The following is a 17,135-nucleotide window of genomic DNA, read 5'->3' on the forward strand; positions in this document are numbered from 1 at the left end:
AGCCTGAAGGTGCAAGAAGACATGCTGTCAGGTACAAGAGCTCTGACTCACACAATTCATGGTGCTTTACAGCCAACACGTGGTGATTGGAGACAGGGGCTAGGAAGGGGGCTGAGTGACTGTCCTTCTAAAATCTGATGCCATAGCATTCTCCAGGGGACATCAATGCCTCCCATGATGTGGGATATTGATCTATCTGTGTCTAGGTCACTGGTATTTTCTTACTACATTAACACAATGCTTAGACAAGGAAAGATAAAACCATAATAATAATAACAGCAATTGATGGTAATAATAAAATTTAACATCTCCTGACTTCCTCATTTGTGCTAGGAGCAGTGCTTCATACTGATTCCATCATTTCAGCTTCCCAACAATCCTATGAGTTAAGTATAGTTATTATCTCCATTTTATAGATGAGGAACTTGATATGAAGAGGACAAGAAATAAAAGATCTCCATAAGTAAGAAAATTTTATTTTAAAAAAATCAGAAACTGATCCAATAAATTATTGAGGGAGATTTACTATAATCATGAAATTTGAAAAAATTTTGGATGAAAATGCTAGTAACTACTGTTATAACCCAGAGCTTTATGTAGAAAGAAAAAACTAGTAAATCCCTGAGAAACTATACCTCTAAAAACTTATATGTTTCAAGATTTAAAAACTTGTTTAATGCTCAATATCTGATGTTTGTATATTGGGGTATACTTTGTGCCTTAAAATGTTTTAAGTTTTAATAATCCCAGCTATATAAATTTCTAAAAGAAAGTATAAAAGTGAAAGTGTCTTTCACTTTTTAACTGTGATTATGAACCAAGAACCAGAGAAATACTTTAGTTTGATGACTGTACAGGGACTAACTAACACAGAAAATAAATACTGCCCCCAAATTTCTCATCTTGAGAAGGTTCATTGGATCTGTTAAAATTAACCTTCATAGTCATCACAGTTTTAAAAATACCATCCAATAATAGCACCTTCTTGGTTTTATTTGTAATAGGAGTAAAAATTCAGTTTTTAGAACTTTCTGGCTGGAAGAGGTCAGTTCCTCCCATCTACTTGTAGGCAGGCAGTATCTTGTATATGTCAGAAAGAGAAACATGGTCAAGGTGAGCATTTATTCCCATGAACTGGTTCTTAAAATCAACTAATGTATATTTCAGTCAAGCATGGGATTGAAAGTAAGTTTTTTATTATATATGCAAAACCATAGGAACCCTATAAAAGTTATATTAAAAATGATTTAATTTTCTGAGCAGTAGCTTACTACACAATAAGTGAAGTGAAGTGAAAGTTGCTCAGTCGTGTTGACTCTTTGTGACCCTGGCTAGAATACTGGAGTTGGTAGCCTTTCCCTTCTCCAGGGTATCTTCCCAACCCAGGGATCTAACCCAGCCCTCCCATATTGCGGGAGGATTCTTTACCAGCTGAGCCACAGGGAAACCCAAGAATACTGGAATGGGTAGCCAATCCCTTCTCCAGCAGATCTTCCCAACCTAGGAATCAAACCAGGCTCTCCTGCGTTGCAGGAGGATTCTTTACCAACTGGCTATCAGGGAAGCACTATTACACAATAAACAGTGTCTTGTTAATGGATGATCTACTCCCCTTCCCAGTTTTCACCATCAGCATCTCTCACTAGGCTGAACTAACAGGGGGATTCCAACCTCTGAGGACCCAAAACTATGAACCCTTCCTCGAGGCCAAGCCCCTTCTCTGGGCCAAAAAGAAAAGTTGCTGGATCAAACCCTTTGCCCACTGCAGACATGGTTCTAGAATGAGTGGAATGTAACTGGAAAAAAAAAAAAAAAAAAAAACACCAGCCCCTCTGTGTTGGTTTTCCCTAGAAAAGCAGTGCCTTAAGAAAACCAAACCTGTATTTTCTCACCCTAACTTAAGAAATAATGCCAGGTTTACTTTGGAAAAATAGCCATACGTTTGAAAAACATCAGGATTTTTCTGTAAATTTGAGGCCCCTTTCTTCAACCTCTAGAAAAAATACTTATGAAAACCAAGTAAATACACACAGATACCAACAGAATTATTAAGCCGTCTTGGCGAATGGATTTCTAGAGTTTATTAACCCTTGTGTTTATAAGGAAAGAATTAATCCTAACCCCATATTGTATGGTTGATAGTGCTTGTTAAATTGAAATTAAATTAGCTCTAGACTGGCTCAATATTATAAAGCAAGTAAGGGAAGATAGGGTTTCCCTGGGAGCTCAGTAAGTAAAGAGTCTGCTGCAGTGCAGGAGACCTGAGCTCAATCCCTGGGTTGGGAAGATCCCCTGGAGAAGGGAATGGAGACCCATTCAAGTATTCTTGCCTGAAAAATCCCATGGACAGAGTAGCCTGGCAGGCTACAGTCCATGGGGTCGCAAGAGTTGGAGAACACTCGGTGGCTAAACCTAGCTACCTAAGGGGAGAAATGCATACTACTTTAATCATTCAGCATCTCATTGAGCATCAGTGAGCTATTTCTGCAGCTTGTTTGTGGGGCCTTACTCTATCTGAGGCACTGTGTTAACCCTTAGAGGGATAACAAAGATAGCCTATTCCTTAAAGGAGGTAATTTTAATGACCTACAGAGTGTTTTATAAATTCTACTGAAAAAGATATTTGGCACTGTTAATGTCATTTGTAGAAAAACCTCTTTCCTCCAACATAATAAAATCCAGATAGATTTTTCTTGCTTCATAGAATGGAAGAGTCCCATCGATTTACATAAAATTAACAAAACCATGAGTGTATACAGTCCACATGAAATATTCTTATTCTAATAATTTTGATACAAACAGACCAGCATATATAAGTTTTCTAGAAAATTCCTGGCATGAATTTCATACGAAAGGCATGCTTTGGAGAGCTAGATAAGAATATGGTAGATGACCATAAAAGCTGCTTTTGGGGACTTCCTTGGCGGTTCAGTGGTTAAGATTCCCTGCTTCCACAGCAGGCGGCATGGGTTTGATCCCTGGTGGAGGAACTCAGATCCCACATGCTGCATGGTGCAACCAAAAATGCTTTTTAAAAACCCTGCTTCTCATCCTCTGAATCCTTCAAAAACTATTTCTAACATAAAGTTGCCAGAAACACCAGTGTTTCTAAACTTATGGTAGAATATGCTGTGGAAGCAATTTCAAAGACCTATGTCCATAGTAGTTACTCAATTCATATCTATTAAGTGATAAATTAAAAAATGGATCAGATAGAGTTTTCAATTTTGAGCAGTTAAATAGAGAGAAGCACTGTTCCAAAGTATATGTGACAAGCATCTAATGCAATGGTTTTCATTCTTTTAGGAGAAAACCCAGCACTGAAATTGAATTTCTTGAGAAGCTGGAAGAAACAAAGCTCACTGTAGATGAAAATGAAGACCATGAAGAGCTCCAAGTTAAAATACAAGCTTTTGAAGACAAAATAAATGCTGAGGACAACACCCCTGGCTCTCTCAGAAGATATAGTTTGGATCAAGTTTCTAAGGAAGAAAGAAAAGGCATTAGATTTAATAGGTATAAATTTTCTTGGCTGATTTTTAGGATATGTACTTCATGTTTGCTATTAGTTTTACTGTCACACTTTTATGAAGTAGTTTTTAAATATCTTTTACCTACAGCAAAATTCATCCACAGTGCTTTCATTATCCAAAGTAGTTTGCTATATTAAAAGGAGAGTGCAAATAAAAATCACAAGTTGTGTGGCTTATTTTTTTTAAAAAAAACTCTTCTTAAATATAAATATGCTAACATCAAGAATGACTGGCAAAAGCTTTCCTTGATTTCTGCTGAAAAAGCATTAGCAAAAGTAGAAAAAAAAAAAGAATATAAATATATAACTCCACCATTTCCCAGCCAGTTTGCTGTGAAACTGATTTTTACATCTTTGTTTTGGGAAGTAGCCTAGATCTACAAAGATTTGGCTTATTTTACAATGTGTATGTTTTATCAAATCTATTAATAGCACCAATTTTCAGTTTCACACTCTAGAGGAACTTTCGCCTCAGTGTTATTATTCTTTCTTTTCCTTGTCAGTGAACAGTAGCTCAGCTTCTTTACCTGCCTCAACCTTCCCTTTGTTTGTATTGCAGGTCAAAGAGTTTGGCTTTGCACACTGTGCTAACAAACTCCTTGAGTGCAGAGGATGGGGAAGCTATAGAGAGCAAAGATACGCCAGCCAGCATCTCTCTTTCAGAAATAGAGCCACTTGGCCAAGGACATGAGATGTCACCCTTTAAGGTAGACACTGATGGATCACAGCTAGGAAATTCTTCAGTTTCACACCAAAGTATTATACATGTAGCATCTGAGAATTTGCCAGAAGCCGTTAAAAAGAACTATCAGGAAGAAACTCCAGAGACAACCACAAGTCCTGTAGAATACCATGATAAACTCTACTTGCACTTAAAGGAGAACTTCAGTAAAGTGAAAGCATATGCTGTAGAAATGGTAAAGAAGATTCCAGTCCCTGACCAGTGTACCATTGAAGGTAAGTGACCTGAACTCCCCAAACTTAAGAAATTTCAGGCATCACTATAAAAAAAAACAAATAAAACTCCAGTAGAATAAATTGCTGAATCTTTTGTAAAATAGATAATTTGAAAACACTCGTAATATTTTGATTGCTCTTTTCTCCCAATAAATTCAGTCATCTTTTTTTATTCCATTTCAATCTACCTAAGTCCACCAACTCTGATTTTTTCAAACCTCAGAATAAATTGTTTCTGGTTTCCCATTACTAGTGTTTAAGAAAATTCTGGAAAGGGATCCATGGCCCCAAAACAGGCTCTGGGATAGGCATCCAACCAAAGGCATTTTCCATCCTCGTGCAAGAAATCTATGGGGCTCCAGGAGATTCTTCTTCTGTTTATTCAACAAGCACTTATAAAGCAGCTACTGTATGCCAGGTACTGTGCTAAAGGTTCAGTTATGAGTTAAACAAATGTACTCCGTCACCTCTTGGAGGTTAAACTGTAGACAGAAAAGATGGAAACCATGGTCAGGAGGTGATATAGGTCAGGAGCCAGTAAGAGTGTGAACTAGTCAGAAAAAATCAAAGTAAGAAAAGAACATCAGGGCCAGAACTTCCCTGAGGTGCACAATTTAAGGAGACACTAAAAAAGCTCAGTAAAATTTTAAGTGAAGTCAGAATTAGTAACTATGTCTTGCCAAGCCATATTGGAGCTGAAACAAAAGGAGTTTAGTAGTATTGATCATGTCTTTATTTGCACTTTTGATATTATTTATTCTTTTTGTGGGGCTTCCCCAGTAGCTCAGCTGGTAAAGAATCCTCCTGCAATGCAGGAGACCTGGGTTTGATCCCTGGATTGGGAAGATCCCCTAGGGGAAGGCATGGCAAGCCACTCCAGTATTCTTGCCTGGAGAATCTCCATGGACAAAGGTGTCTGGTGGGCTGCAGTCCATGGGGTCACAAAGAGTTGGACATGACCAAGCACAGCACAACATCCTTTTTGTATTTATTTTGATTTTTAAAAATATTATTTACCTTGACTGCTAAATTTTCTGATGCTCTGCTAAGTTCTGTGCCCTAGTCCTGGCCCCAGGAAAGAGGACAGGTTGGAAACACAAGAACTAAAATGGCAGCATGCCCAAGGCAGGCTTACCCTTCTGGTAGTGGGTTGAGCAGGTGTGGGTGGCTGAAGGCACTTGGCAGCCAATTAGATCTTTCCTACAATCACTCTTATGCAGCATCCATGTTCTTCCCTTAAGATTTAGATGACAGTCCTTGCCCACCTGTAGGTCATGACATCTTTTCACAGGTTACAGCTCTCGTAGAAAAAAGCCAGGCAGCACCTCATCTAGAAAGTAGCACAGCTGTGGGATAGTGAATTTAACTCATATTTACCCACCTACTGACTATCATCCCCTTTCATGTTTAGGGACTAGGAGGGTTTTTCAATTCTCTACTTCCTACTCCCATCTCCCACTCCAGATCAGATCAAAGAGTAGATTCTCATGCTAACAAAAGAAAAGGGGGATTCAAGCATTTGATAATGACAATTATTACTATTTAGCACATTTGTATAGAATCTTGACATTTTCTTTTTTTAATTGAAGTATAGTAGATTTACAGTGTTGTATTAGTTTCAGATGTACAGCAAACCGATTCAGTTATATATACATATGTATATTCTTTTTCAGATTCTTCTCCCTTATCAATTATTACAAAATACTGAGTTTATCTCCCTTTGCTGTATAGTAGGTCCTGTTGGTTATCTATTTTATATATAGTAGTGTACATATGTTAACCCCAAACTCCTAATTTATCCCTTCCCACCTTTCCCGTTGGGTAACCATAAGTTTGTTATCTATTGTTTGTGGATCTACTTTTGTCTTGTATATAAGTTCATTTTGTATCATTTTTTCCTAGATTTCACATATAAGCAATATCATATGATATTTGTCTTTCTCTGTCCAGCTTACTTCACTTAGTGTGGTGATCTCTAGGGAATCTGACATAGTCAAAAGCGTTTACATTAATTTATTGATTAGCTTTCTTAAACTTCTTTTATAAAATGGTAACAATAAAAGTGACATTGCTCATATTCAATGTAAGTTTCGGATAATTAAGTATACCAGGACTTGAAAGTAGCTGAAATCAGTAAGATTGAATTAACACAAACTCTTTAAATGGCATGTTTGGCTAATAAGTTAACACAAATGTTGGAGAATTTAATATAAGAAAGGTTAAGTGAATTTTCCAGTTTGACAGAGGATGTCAGTAGCAAAAATATTAGATACATTTTCATCTACTAGAATAGTTGGGGTTTTTTTTTTAAGTTTAATTTAAATCATCTAAGATGTGCTATACAATGAGGTTTAATCTTGTGAAAATGTGAAAGAAAACTGGCAGAGTTACTTTAAGTATCTAGTTGTCAAAAATGTATTTCTCATGGCCTTGAATTATTTTGGGAGTTTTAGAGTTAACAAGGTGACTTTGGGTTTTCTCCTAAAATATTGAAAGAATCCATCATTTTATTAAAATTTTTTTTCTTTTCATATTTTCTACCAGAAATGACCAGGAACTGAGAATGTACTTTTTAAGTTGGCATTTTGGATTCATTCATGCTTTTGTAATTTCCTAGAAGTTGTTGATAAATTCTCTGCACTGGGAAGTGTGTGAGGGATTGAAGATTTATATGACTCACCGTAAACACATCCACCAAGAAAGGACTCGTGCTAACTGCAGGGGACACACTGTTATTATTTCAGAGATTGTGTAAACCACTCAGCAAAACGCCAGCAGTCATCTGGCCAACACAGTTTTGCTTATGTCATGCGATTGCTCAGCTCAACAATACTGTGTTTCTTTTCTTAAAAATTTACTGAAGAAAGATTTAGGCTTAGAATCTGTGTTCTGTTTTATGTGTCATCGGTATAGAAGAGGCATATTTGGTCTTTCTTTATAAATTATGCAAAGTAATCAAGAAACAAAGAGGAAAACCATAAACACCACTTTCACAACATTAAAAGTTAAAAAGACAAATAAGCCAGCAGGAAATAAGAACAAGAACAACAACAAAGTATCAGGATTAATTTTAGACTGATTTTACAAAGTCCATGCTAAAAGGACATGACAAAACAATCTCTTAAAAAAGTTCTTTTGGTATTGGTTTGACTCATATGAAAGCAAAAAACAAGAAACTGTTCAGCTTCCTTATTTTGACCAACAAAAACATCACTTTCATATGGTTCAGCCTAATACTTCAGTAATAAAACATACTGAAAGAATAGGAGCCTCACTAGTCGCTGTACAGCAGAATTCAATATGTGGTGAATCAAGTCACAAATAGAATTTTTATCCTCAGTCAGCCATCTTATTACTGCATGATATTGATCACAGTGGGGACAGGCAATTGTGCAAATAGGTCAGCACGAATCTATCATCGTGTCTAGAAACCCCTAGGTCTTATTTAAGAATTTGGGTCAGCAGTTCATTTTGAGTATGTAAGAGCCTGTTATTCCTAAGTCAGTTATTCTCTCCTGGGCACCATTGGCCTCTGGCATAGGGGCAGATTTGCCAACCACTGAAAGTGGTGTATTCATATGAGAGTGCTAGTCTAATATCTGCCCAATTTACAAGGAATTTAGTTCAAGGATGTATTTTAAAGATCTGAATCACTGGTATTCATTTACGTGAACAAAAATGATTTAGAGTTTAAAACAAAGCACATGATATGGAAATAAATCCTTGAAAGTCTGGCCCATCACTGGAGTTCTATAAAGGAAGATATAAAATCTTACAAGAACCCATCAATGCTGCTTTGGTTCACTTTGAAGTATTTCCTGATTGAGTGAAAATACATCCCATCTGTAGAGCACGTCAGCACAGCTGACTTGCAGAAAGCTAATTTTAAAGCTGGTAATGTAGTCCTTTCTTGAAAGACCCACATGAGTTGATTTTTCCTGATGAACAGATATGAGACTATACAAAAATTTTTAAAAAGTTCATTGTAAATATCAAGAAGCAGGTGCTATTTTCATAATTAATTACAAGTAAGACTTCCTTACTGAAATTTTGTATGCAGTCAAGTTCAACCTCATATTGGGATGACTGAGGAGGCAAAGCCCACACCAGTCCTTACCTCTTTCTCCTCAGTTGGTCCAATAAGGAGGATAATGGTAACACTGATCCACTTCATAGTTCTGGAGATGCCTTTCTTTTTTAGAGCAAATTGGTTTAATTCTAGGATTAGAATCATTTACCCACGGACAAAGTTGTAATATTTGTAGGAAGAGAAAAATCCTAAAGTTTTTCCATACAGTTTAAGAGGGAAAAACAACAAATAGGAAGATGTTACAAATTCCCTGGAGCCTCATTTCATTAAAGTGGTCCACTGAACCCTTGTTTGGAGGGCACATGTTAGGGGAAAAAAAATTTCTAGAGAATTTTTCTTGGTACTTCAGAATTTATCTTGGATTAACCTGCTCACCAGTTGCCATTTCTCCGGAGTGAGTTTTCATCAAAAGAAGACAGGTAGGGACCTCCCTGGTGATCCAGTGGCTAAGACTCCACACTCCCAATGCAGGGAGCCCGGGTTCAATCCCTGGTCAGGGAACTAGCTCCCACATGCTGCAACTAAGAGCTTGCATGCCATAACCAAAGAGCCTGCAAACTGTACGAAAACCTGGTGCAGCCAAATAAAAAAACAAAAAGAGAAGACAGGTAAAATGGTGGCTGAGTTCTCCCTTTCAGTTTCTCCTGCCACACATATCTTGGTTTCTGTCATCTACACTGGCTCATGAGAAACATCCAGATAATACGGCTAAAGGAAGATCTACAAGTCCTTTTGAAAAGATCCCTTCTGAACCTCTCCTTTGAGTTAATATCAAATCACTGCCCTTGTTCGTCCCAAGCCAAGAACAGCTGCAAGACTTAGACAATTACAATGTCACTGGTAAGGATATTCCACGCTTAAATCTACAACATAACTTGTCCTAGAGTTCCACTAGAGGACATCAGATAACTTTCTTATTATTTATATTTTCAAAAGCTCCTTCTTAGTACAAAAAATAAGAAGTTTGATTTTCTTTACACATTCAAATAAATGACTAAATAAAATTCCCTAACTGTGCTGTTGGACAAAGAGGTGTGCTGCTTAATTGCACCTTATTTTACCTGCTATTATCTGTGGATGAAGAGGTTTATTCATCCAACTAGAAAACGGTGCAAAGTGAAATTGGTATGCACATTGGATAAATTATCTGCCTGTAAATTAAATGAGTCAAAACTAAACCCTTGAAATTGTCAGTTCCTCTAATATAGTGTCTACCTTGTGTATGTGTCTAGCAGATTTAAAGGGATCTCGCTAATAAATAAACAGAAGCAAAAGTAAATATGTAAATTGAGCAAAAAATGCATAGGGAAGTATCTTTCAGTATATCTTGTCCTTAAAGTAGCCATGTTAAAAGAAGAAAGAGAGGGAAAAAAAAGGAGGAGATAGCTAGGAGCAGAAGTAGTCTGCTGTGAAATATTTCGTATTCCTAAATATATTCTTCTAAATGTGTTATTTATAAAATAGAAGGCTATGTGGCATTATACCTTTATCTCTGTAATGGGGATTTTAATCTTTTTTAAGGGAAGTTCATACTCAGGGGTTACTATCAGCCTTTTATTATTGCTGTCTGGGGACGGTCCCTATTCCCAAGCACACAGTGGTGGACGAGACGGTCCTGAGCCACCGACGGTCCCCAGCAGAAAAGTACATTTCGATCCAATTTGCCACAAACCAAATTTCAGAAAAGTGAATGTTATTTTTTTTATTTACTTTCATTATTAAACTGGCAGTATATGCCCTGTAGGGAAACAAAATGGTCCCTTGATATCATCAAATCTCATTTAAAAACTGAGCAAATCTATATTTCTAAGCTCTGCTGGTGATGAAGAGCTGGTAGCCAGGAAACTGGAAAGAGATTATAGGGCTGAGTAAAGGGTTCTGATCTGACAGAGGAAAGGGGAGGGGCCAAGGAGAGGGTTTCCTCTTGTTTGCTCCGCATGAACTGCCAAACTTCAGATAATGGAGGATTTTTAAATGTTTTTTCAAAAACATAGGCAATCACACAGTTGGCAGTCAGGAGTTCAGGTGTTTGACAATTTGGCAGCCATTTATTTCTATTATAGTCCATTTCCATAGAGGTGCACGTTTACAAGGAGCAGATGAGTCTGTCTAAAGCAGACAGAGCTTCATGTCATGGATTAGCAGGCCCACTCAGGGTCAGGCAAAAAGAGCTAATTAAAGGACACCAAGTCCCTGGGTTTCCTCTGTCAACATGTATGCCCTGTCCATATTAGAGACCAGAAAGAAATTATAAAAGGCTAATTTTTTCTTTTCATAATAAAATATTCAGTGGACTTTTAAAAAATAAATTATTTTATGGAAAACAATCATTTTTCAGATGAAATATGCACACCAATTATCCAACAATCATTAAAATATTATTCCATCATTAAAATAGGCCACAAATTCAGATGTCATTACAGGAGCTCTGATTCTGCTTCTCATATCAAACCCCCTAATTTCCAAGTAGCCTTTTCAGACTGGTTTTTTTCACTTAGGTATATGAATTTAAGCTTCCTTATGCCTTTTAAAAAAATTAATAAATTCATGGCTGCTCTGAGCCTTCACTGCTGGGCAGGGGAGTTTTCTAACTGTGGCAAGCAGGGGCTACGTTCTGGTTGCGGTACATGGGCTTCTCATTGTGGTGACTTCTCTTGTTGCAGTGCAGGCTTCCGGAGTTGTGGTGCACAGGCTGTTGCCCTGAAGCATGTTGAATATTCCTAGACTAGGGATCAAGCCCATGTGCCCTGTGTTGGCAGGCAGATTCTCAACCACTGGACCACCAGGAAAGTTCCCTTTATGCCTTTTTGTGGCTTGATAGCTCGTTTCTTTTTAGCAGTAAATAATATTCCATTGTCTGGAAGTATCTACCTTTGCAGTATCATGCAGAATTGTTGTACTGCCCTAAAAATCTTCTATGCTCTGCACATTAATCCTGACTATTCTTTCTTCATTCATTCATTAATTCTACAAATATTTCTGGGTGCCTACCACAAGCCAGCATCATTCTAAGAACTGGGAACACATCAGTGAACTAAACAGGCAAATACCCTTGCCTTCACAGAGACTGTCCTAGTGGGAAAAGACATACAATAAATAATAGAAATGATAAATAAATGAAGGATGTAGAGTGTTGAGAAGTGTTAAGTGCTGTGGTAAAAGTAGAAACAGAGCTTGCAAAGCACAGGACAAAGAAAAGGATTTGCATTATATGTATATTATATATACATACAAAGTGGGCTAGTTCTAGAAAGATACCCATCATCTCTCACCACTGTTTTCTCTGAAGAACCAGATTGGCTATGGGAGTGTAGGAAAATAGGAGAAAGTGGGAGGAACTTGCACATTTTAAAGTATAATTTCTGCAAGGTTTAAACTTTTTTAACAGTTTTAGAAGAACTATTTTGTAACTCCTTTCAGTAACAGAGAGGCTGAGAACTTGGCCCCAGGTGAGAAGTCCAGACTCCTCAGAATCCTGTCTAACCAGAGTCTGTGGAATTGAACTGAGGTCCCAGCTCTGACATTGGGCAGCTCCAATTCCTGCAACAGATTGCTTGATCTCCTGTGACACCAGTTCCTCACACATAAGCCAAGAGTATATCACAAGGTCATGAGTTTTCAGCCTGTGCTCCCAAAAGACCATCAGGGGCCCCTTCAGAGGGCCCCAGACACTCCATCCTTCTTTATTTTCCTGCTGTACGAACCGAGCAGCTCTCAGGTAGCTGGTGTTACATATTGGTCTTCCTGAGATGTGTTTAAACCAAGAATTCCACAACCTAAAGAAATTTGAAAAGCACTCAGCTTCATCATTTTTAAGATCTTGTTACAAGATGCCTTATTCTCTAAATTAATTCTAAATGTCTTATGTCAGAGCTGGAAAATGTAAAATGCTCATTATTTGGCAACTTCTTTTCATTGATATATAGTTTATTGACAGTGTTGTGTTAGTTTCAGGTATACAGCAAAGTGATTCTGTTATATAGTTCTGAAAAGGATATATTATTTTCCATATAGGTTATTCTTTTCCATATAGCTCCTAGTGCTATACAGTCAGATAAGATCAGATCAGTCGCTCAGTCGTGTCCGACTCTTCGCCACCCCATGAATCGCAGCACGCCAGGCCTCCTGGTCCATCACCAACTCCCGGAGTTCACTCAGACTCACGTCCATTGAGTCAGTGATGCCATCCAGCCATCTCATCCTCTAGGTCCTTGTTATTTATCTATTTTATATCCAGTAGTATATATCTGTTAATCTAAAACTCCTAATTTATCCTTCTCCCCCACTTTCCCCTTGGTAACCATAAGTTTGTTTTCTGTCTCTATTTCTGTTTTGTAAATAAGTCATTTGCATAATTTTTTAGAGTCTACATGTAAGTGATATCATATGATATTTGTATTTTGGCCACATTTTTAATCAGCCTCAACTTTATTGATGATTTTATATTTCTAAAGTAAGGTTTAAAATGTTAATTTTCTGCACTTGTCCAAGATAACTTTATCCATCAATTTATAATAGTTTATTGGGAGAAAATAGGCCAGATTGTTCAATAATTTTTTTACCTTTTTAAAAATTGAAGTATAGTTGATTGTTCAATACTTTTGACAATTGCCTCACTATCTGCTGAGATTTATCAATATCTATCAAATAGTAAATGACCAATCATGATCAATAAATTAATGTACTATATTTGTCCTAGCTGATCTATTTCTATTTAAATTGTTTGGCTTACCTTACTTAAAGGAAACTCATCTCATTTCAAATTATTGTTATAAAGGAGCCTACAAAAATATATAATAAAAAAGACATACTTTGCTTGATATGAGGAGAACAAAACAAACATATAAAAATAAAATAAATCTGGTAGTTGAGTTATTTTCCAGAATTGTATCCCTGGAAATTTTCAGTTTTTAAATGTTGTTTGCAAATTTAATTTTGAGCATTCTAGTGATCATAGTAAGGAGGAAAATAAGATTAGTTTAAGAAAACCTAGAGTGTCCATAAATAAATATGATAATTGCTTGGGGGCAGGGGAGAAGACAACTGTTTATTTGGTTGATAAGGCTGTATTCAGTGAATCTAGTTCATCAAAAATGTATTTACATTATGCAGCAAGCATATAACCCCTAAACATAACAACAGAGTAGTGGGTCTCCACTGGAGAGGCAATCTTATGGCCAAACTTGGGACTCTTAGTAATGTCTGGGGACGTTTTCGGTTGTCTGAGGGAGAGGCAGGTGCTACTGTCATCTGGTGGGTAGAGGCCAGGGATGCTGCTAAACATCTTAGAGTGAATGGACTGTGCCCTCACCCGACCCCCTTCTACTAAAACAAAGAATTATCCAACCCAAAATATCAGGAGTGACTCAGAAACGGCAACAGAGCTTTGCTTCTCAAAGTGTAGTCCATGGACCAGCAACATTGACCTCACCTGGGGACTTGTTATATACTCAGATTCTCAGGCCTCTCTTAGACCTACTGTATCAAGCATCTACAATTTAACAAGATCCCCCATGTGATTCATATGCACCTACTACTGCAACAATGAGAAATTCCAATGTGTCCTATTAGTAGAGAAAATAATTTTCTTCCTTACAGTGATTCACTGACTCTTCATTTAATTGTTGTTGTTGTTGTTGTTGTTGTTTAGTTGGTAAGTCATGTCTGACTTTTTGCAACCCCATGGACTATAGCCTGCCAGGCTCCTCTGTCTGTGGGGTTTCCCAGGCAAGGCTACTGGAGTGGGTTACCATTTCTTTCTCCAGGGGATCTTCCTATCCCAGAGATCAAACCCAAGTGCTCTGGTTGGCAGGCAGATTCTTTACCACTGAGCCACCTGGGAAGCCCCTTTCATTTAATGTTTACCTCTAAATTGAGAAGATTAGTTTTCTTCTCAAGGACATGGGGCTCAGTTATTTGGACTGTTCGTGGCACTGAATTTGTGGTTGCAGTTGTTCCTTAATTCTTCTCACAGGATATGAGTTTTCAAGAGGAAGGATTGGCTTGGAAGCCAGAAAGTTCTACTTCTTGGTATATGTGAATTTGCACTTGACCTTCTGACTGTTTAGGAACATGGCATGTAGTTCCTCATGGAGGGTAGTTTCAATAACCTCAGAATACCTTGGATATCAAATATATCTTCAGTGATGCTTAGTCAAGTTGTGAAAATGAGTTAGAAACATTTGGATTACATTTCCTTTAAAATATGCATAGAGTTAAAATTAAGCAAAAATATGCTGGAGGCAATGCATGTTTTCCTAATACCAACACCTTGAAAAATGGGTTGAGACAAGTATTTATATGTGAATACACATATCATTGGTATTTACAGGTTAATCCGATTGTACTTCGTTTTACTAAGAACTGATGTCATTGTACTTTGGACCATCTTTTCTCTACTAAATGTACATCAGATTTTCTAGGTTCTTCTAAAAATAACCTTGAAAATATTTAAATAAAAGTTATCTTTTCCAGTAAATGTAGACAGTTACGACTATTCCTATATCCCCTATCATATCCTTCTACTGAATTTTTATTTTATAGTCTTACTAGTTCATAAATACAATTATAACCTGGGGTTTTATGTTTGTTTGATTTTTTAACAAAACCTTTGAATTCTTAAAAATAATGTAATCTATATTAAGAGAATCAAGACAAGTATAGACATTTATTCTTATACAGCACTAACATTGTACAGCTTCTCCATAATTCCAATATCAAATGTACACTGAACACTTGAGATGTTTTTTAATGTTTCCAGCAATTTTGTCATGGTTAGCTTTGAATTCTCTGGACTATTGTGGATTTTTAATTTATGTGTGATAGCAAAAAGAATTACTCTGTCTTCCTGAAGTAATTCATTAGGTATATAAATTAAAGGATTTATTTGAGAATCCAAAGCACTAAAACAAGAAGCAGTTTCCAAAGCAAAGAATAAAGTATAGCACATTGCCATCCTTGGTATGTTCAAGCATTACCTGTGAATACCTTTCTCATAAATTATAGCCCCCTAGTGGATAAGGGTACCTATTTAAGTTCAGCTTAGAAACTAGTTTTTTAAACTCTTTGGGCTTAAGAAATTCCCAAATGTTTTTTAGTCAAGCATTATTATTGTTATTAATAACTTTTAAGCTCATGCACATTTTAAGGAAATGTAATCCACGTGTTTCAAATTCATCCTCACTTTATCCATCAAGATATAGTTTGGTAAACTGGCAAACTCTTCTGATACATATGAAATATTTTACTGATAATAGAAATCTTATCAAGTAATGATTTTTGCTGATAGTAAGAGATGTGCCCAGATTGCTGAAATTTTAACCCTATTGACTTTTGAAGACAAAAGTCTTTTTCTGGTTTTGGTCATACTCCGTTTCTTCCATCTCAGTTACCGTTAAAAAACAACGCCAACAACAAAAAGAACAAAACATAATGCATAACGTGACATGGAATCATAGAATCAGACAGGGAGACATGGATTGGTTATTCTACTCAAGATAAGCTTGGAACCACCCCTATGATAAAGTAATGATTAGGTACTATAAATCAGTTAAAGAATCTAAGAAAAATTCCCCTTATTTTTTCTGTTCCAAAGCCTATACCCGCTTCAACACCACCTTTTGGGGAGGAGCCTCAAATAATTTCTATTAGCAAGTCATTCATTTGTGTTCTCATTGTTTGTCCCTTTCCACCGGAACCGAAGGGTCTAGCATTGTCCAGACAGATGAGGATCTGGAATGCGGGGGTGGAGTGTCCCCAGTGAACATCCCCAGTGTCCCCAGAGCAAGTGAAGCCCTCTTTGCCTTTATTCCTGCTCAGCCAGTGCAGGGCCCTGTGTGACAGCACCAGCCCAGAGGACAGGTAAGGTTGACATCTCTTGTGGGCAGCTGACCAGGGAAAGAAATCCATTGCAGCAGGGAGTCCAGCTGGAGTCAGCCAGCTTAGGCCTTCTCAGGTCACTGCCTTCGTCAGATGAATGACCTTCCAAAAAATACTTCTTTGGGCCCCAAAAAGGGGATTCCTGGAGCCGTTCCCTATCTTTGCATGAAGTTCCCACATGGGTAAGCAGCTATGGTCTTTTCAGCATGGGGAGCTTCAACCCAGTCCAGGGAGAGACAGAGTAGCACTTGGAGCCTGAAGAGATTTCCTTGGACCCTAGAGCAGGATTCAGGGTGCCTTTCTTTACATTTCCAATACCTTGGCTTTTAGGGCTCTAGCTTCAATAACTCTTATCTAACATCCCCCACTCGCACACACTTTGTGAGATATGTACTGAGAGTATCGCAGTTTGGAGTCCCAGACACAAAGCTGGAGCGGGGCGTCCGTCACTCCAGCCCCTGCAACTGAGATGAGAAGCAGGCCACACGAGGCTCTGAATCAGTATTGGTTACATCCCAGCAATGCCCTCTCTATAGAGAGCAATTGCTCTCTATTCCCAATGCCCAACACAGTGCCAGACACAGAGCAGGTGCTCAACGCACACAGCTGAATGAATGAACGAATGAACAGGCAAATGAACCAACAAAGAGCAGGAGCAGGCCTGCCCAGAACCTGACC

General features: G+C 37.6%; 1 protein-coding gene across 5 annotated transcripts in view; it reads left to right on the forward strand.

The window, feature by feature from the left end:
* Nucleotides 1-17,135, forward strand: part of VEPH1 (ventricular zone expressed PH domain containing 1) — a 288,546-nt gene that overhangs the window by 166,805 nt on the left and 104,606 nt on the right. For all 5 annotated transcript variants that reach the window (XM_070374201.1, XM_070374213.1, XM_070374197.1 and 2 more), the window contains exons 8-9: nt 3,307-3,516; nt 4,092-4,489. In XM_070374201.1, the coding sequence (XP_070230302.1) occupies nt 3,307-3,516; nt 4,092-4,489 (608 nt within the window). The remainder of the gene's footprint in view (nt 1-3,306; nt 3,517-4,091; nt 4,490-17,135) is intronic.

The sequence above is a fragment of the Bos mutus genome, chromosome 1 (assembly GCF_027580195.1).
Source record: "Bos mutus isolate GX-2022 chromosome 1, NWIPB_WYAK_1.1, whole genome shotgun sequence".
Taxonomy (NCBI): domain Eukaryota; kingdom Metazoa; phylum Chordata; class Mammalia; order Artiodactyla; family Bovidae; genus Bos; species Bos mutus.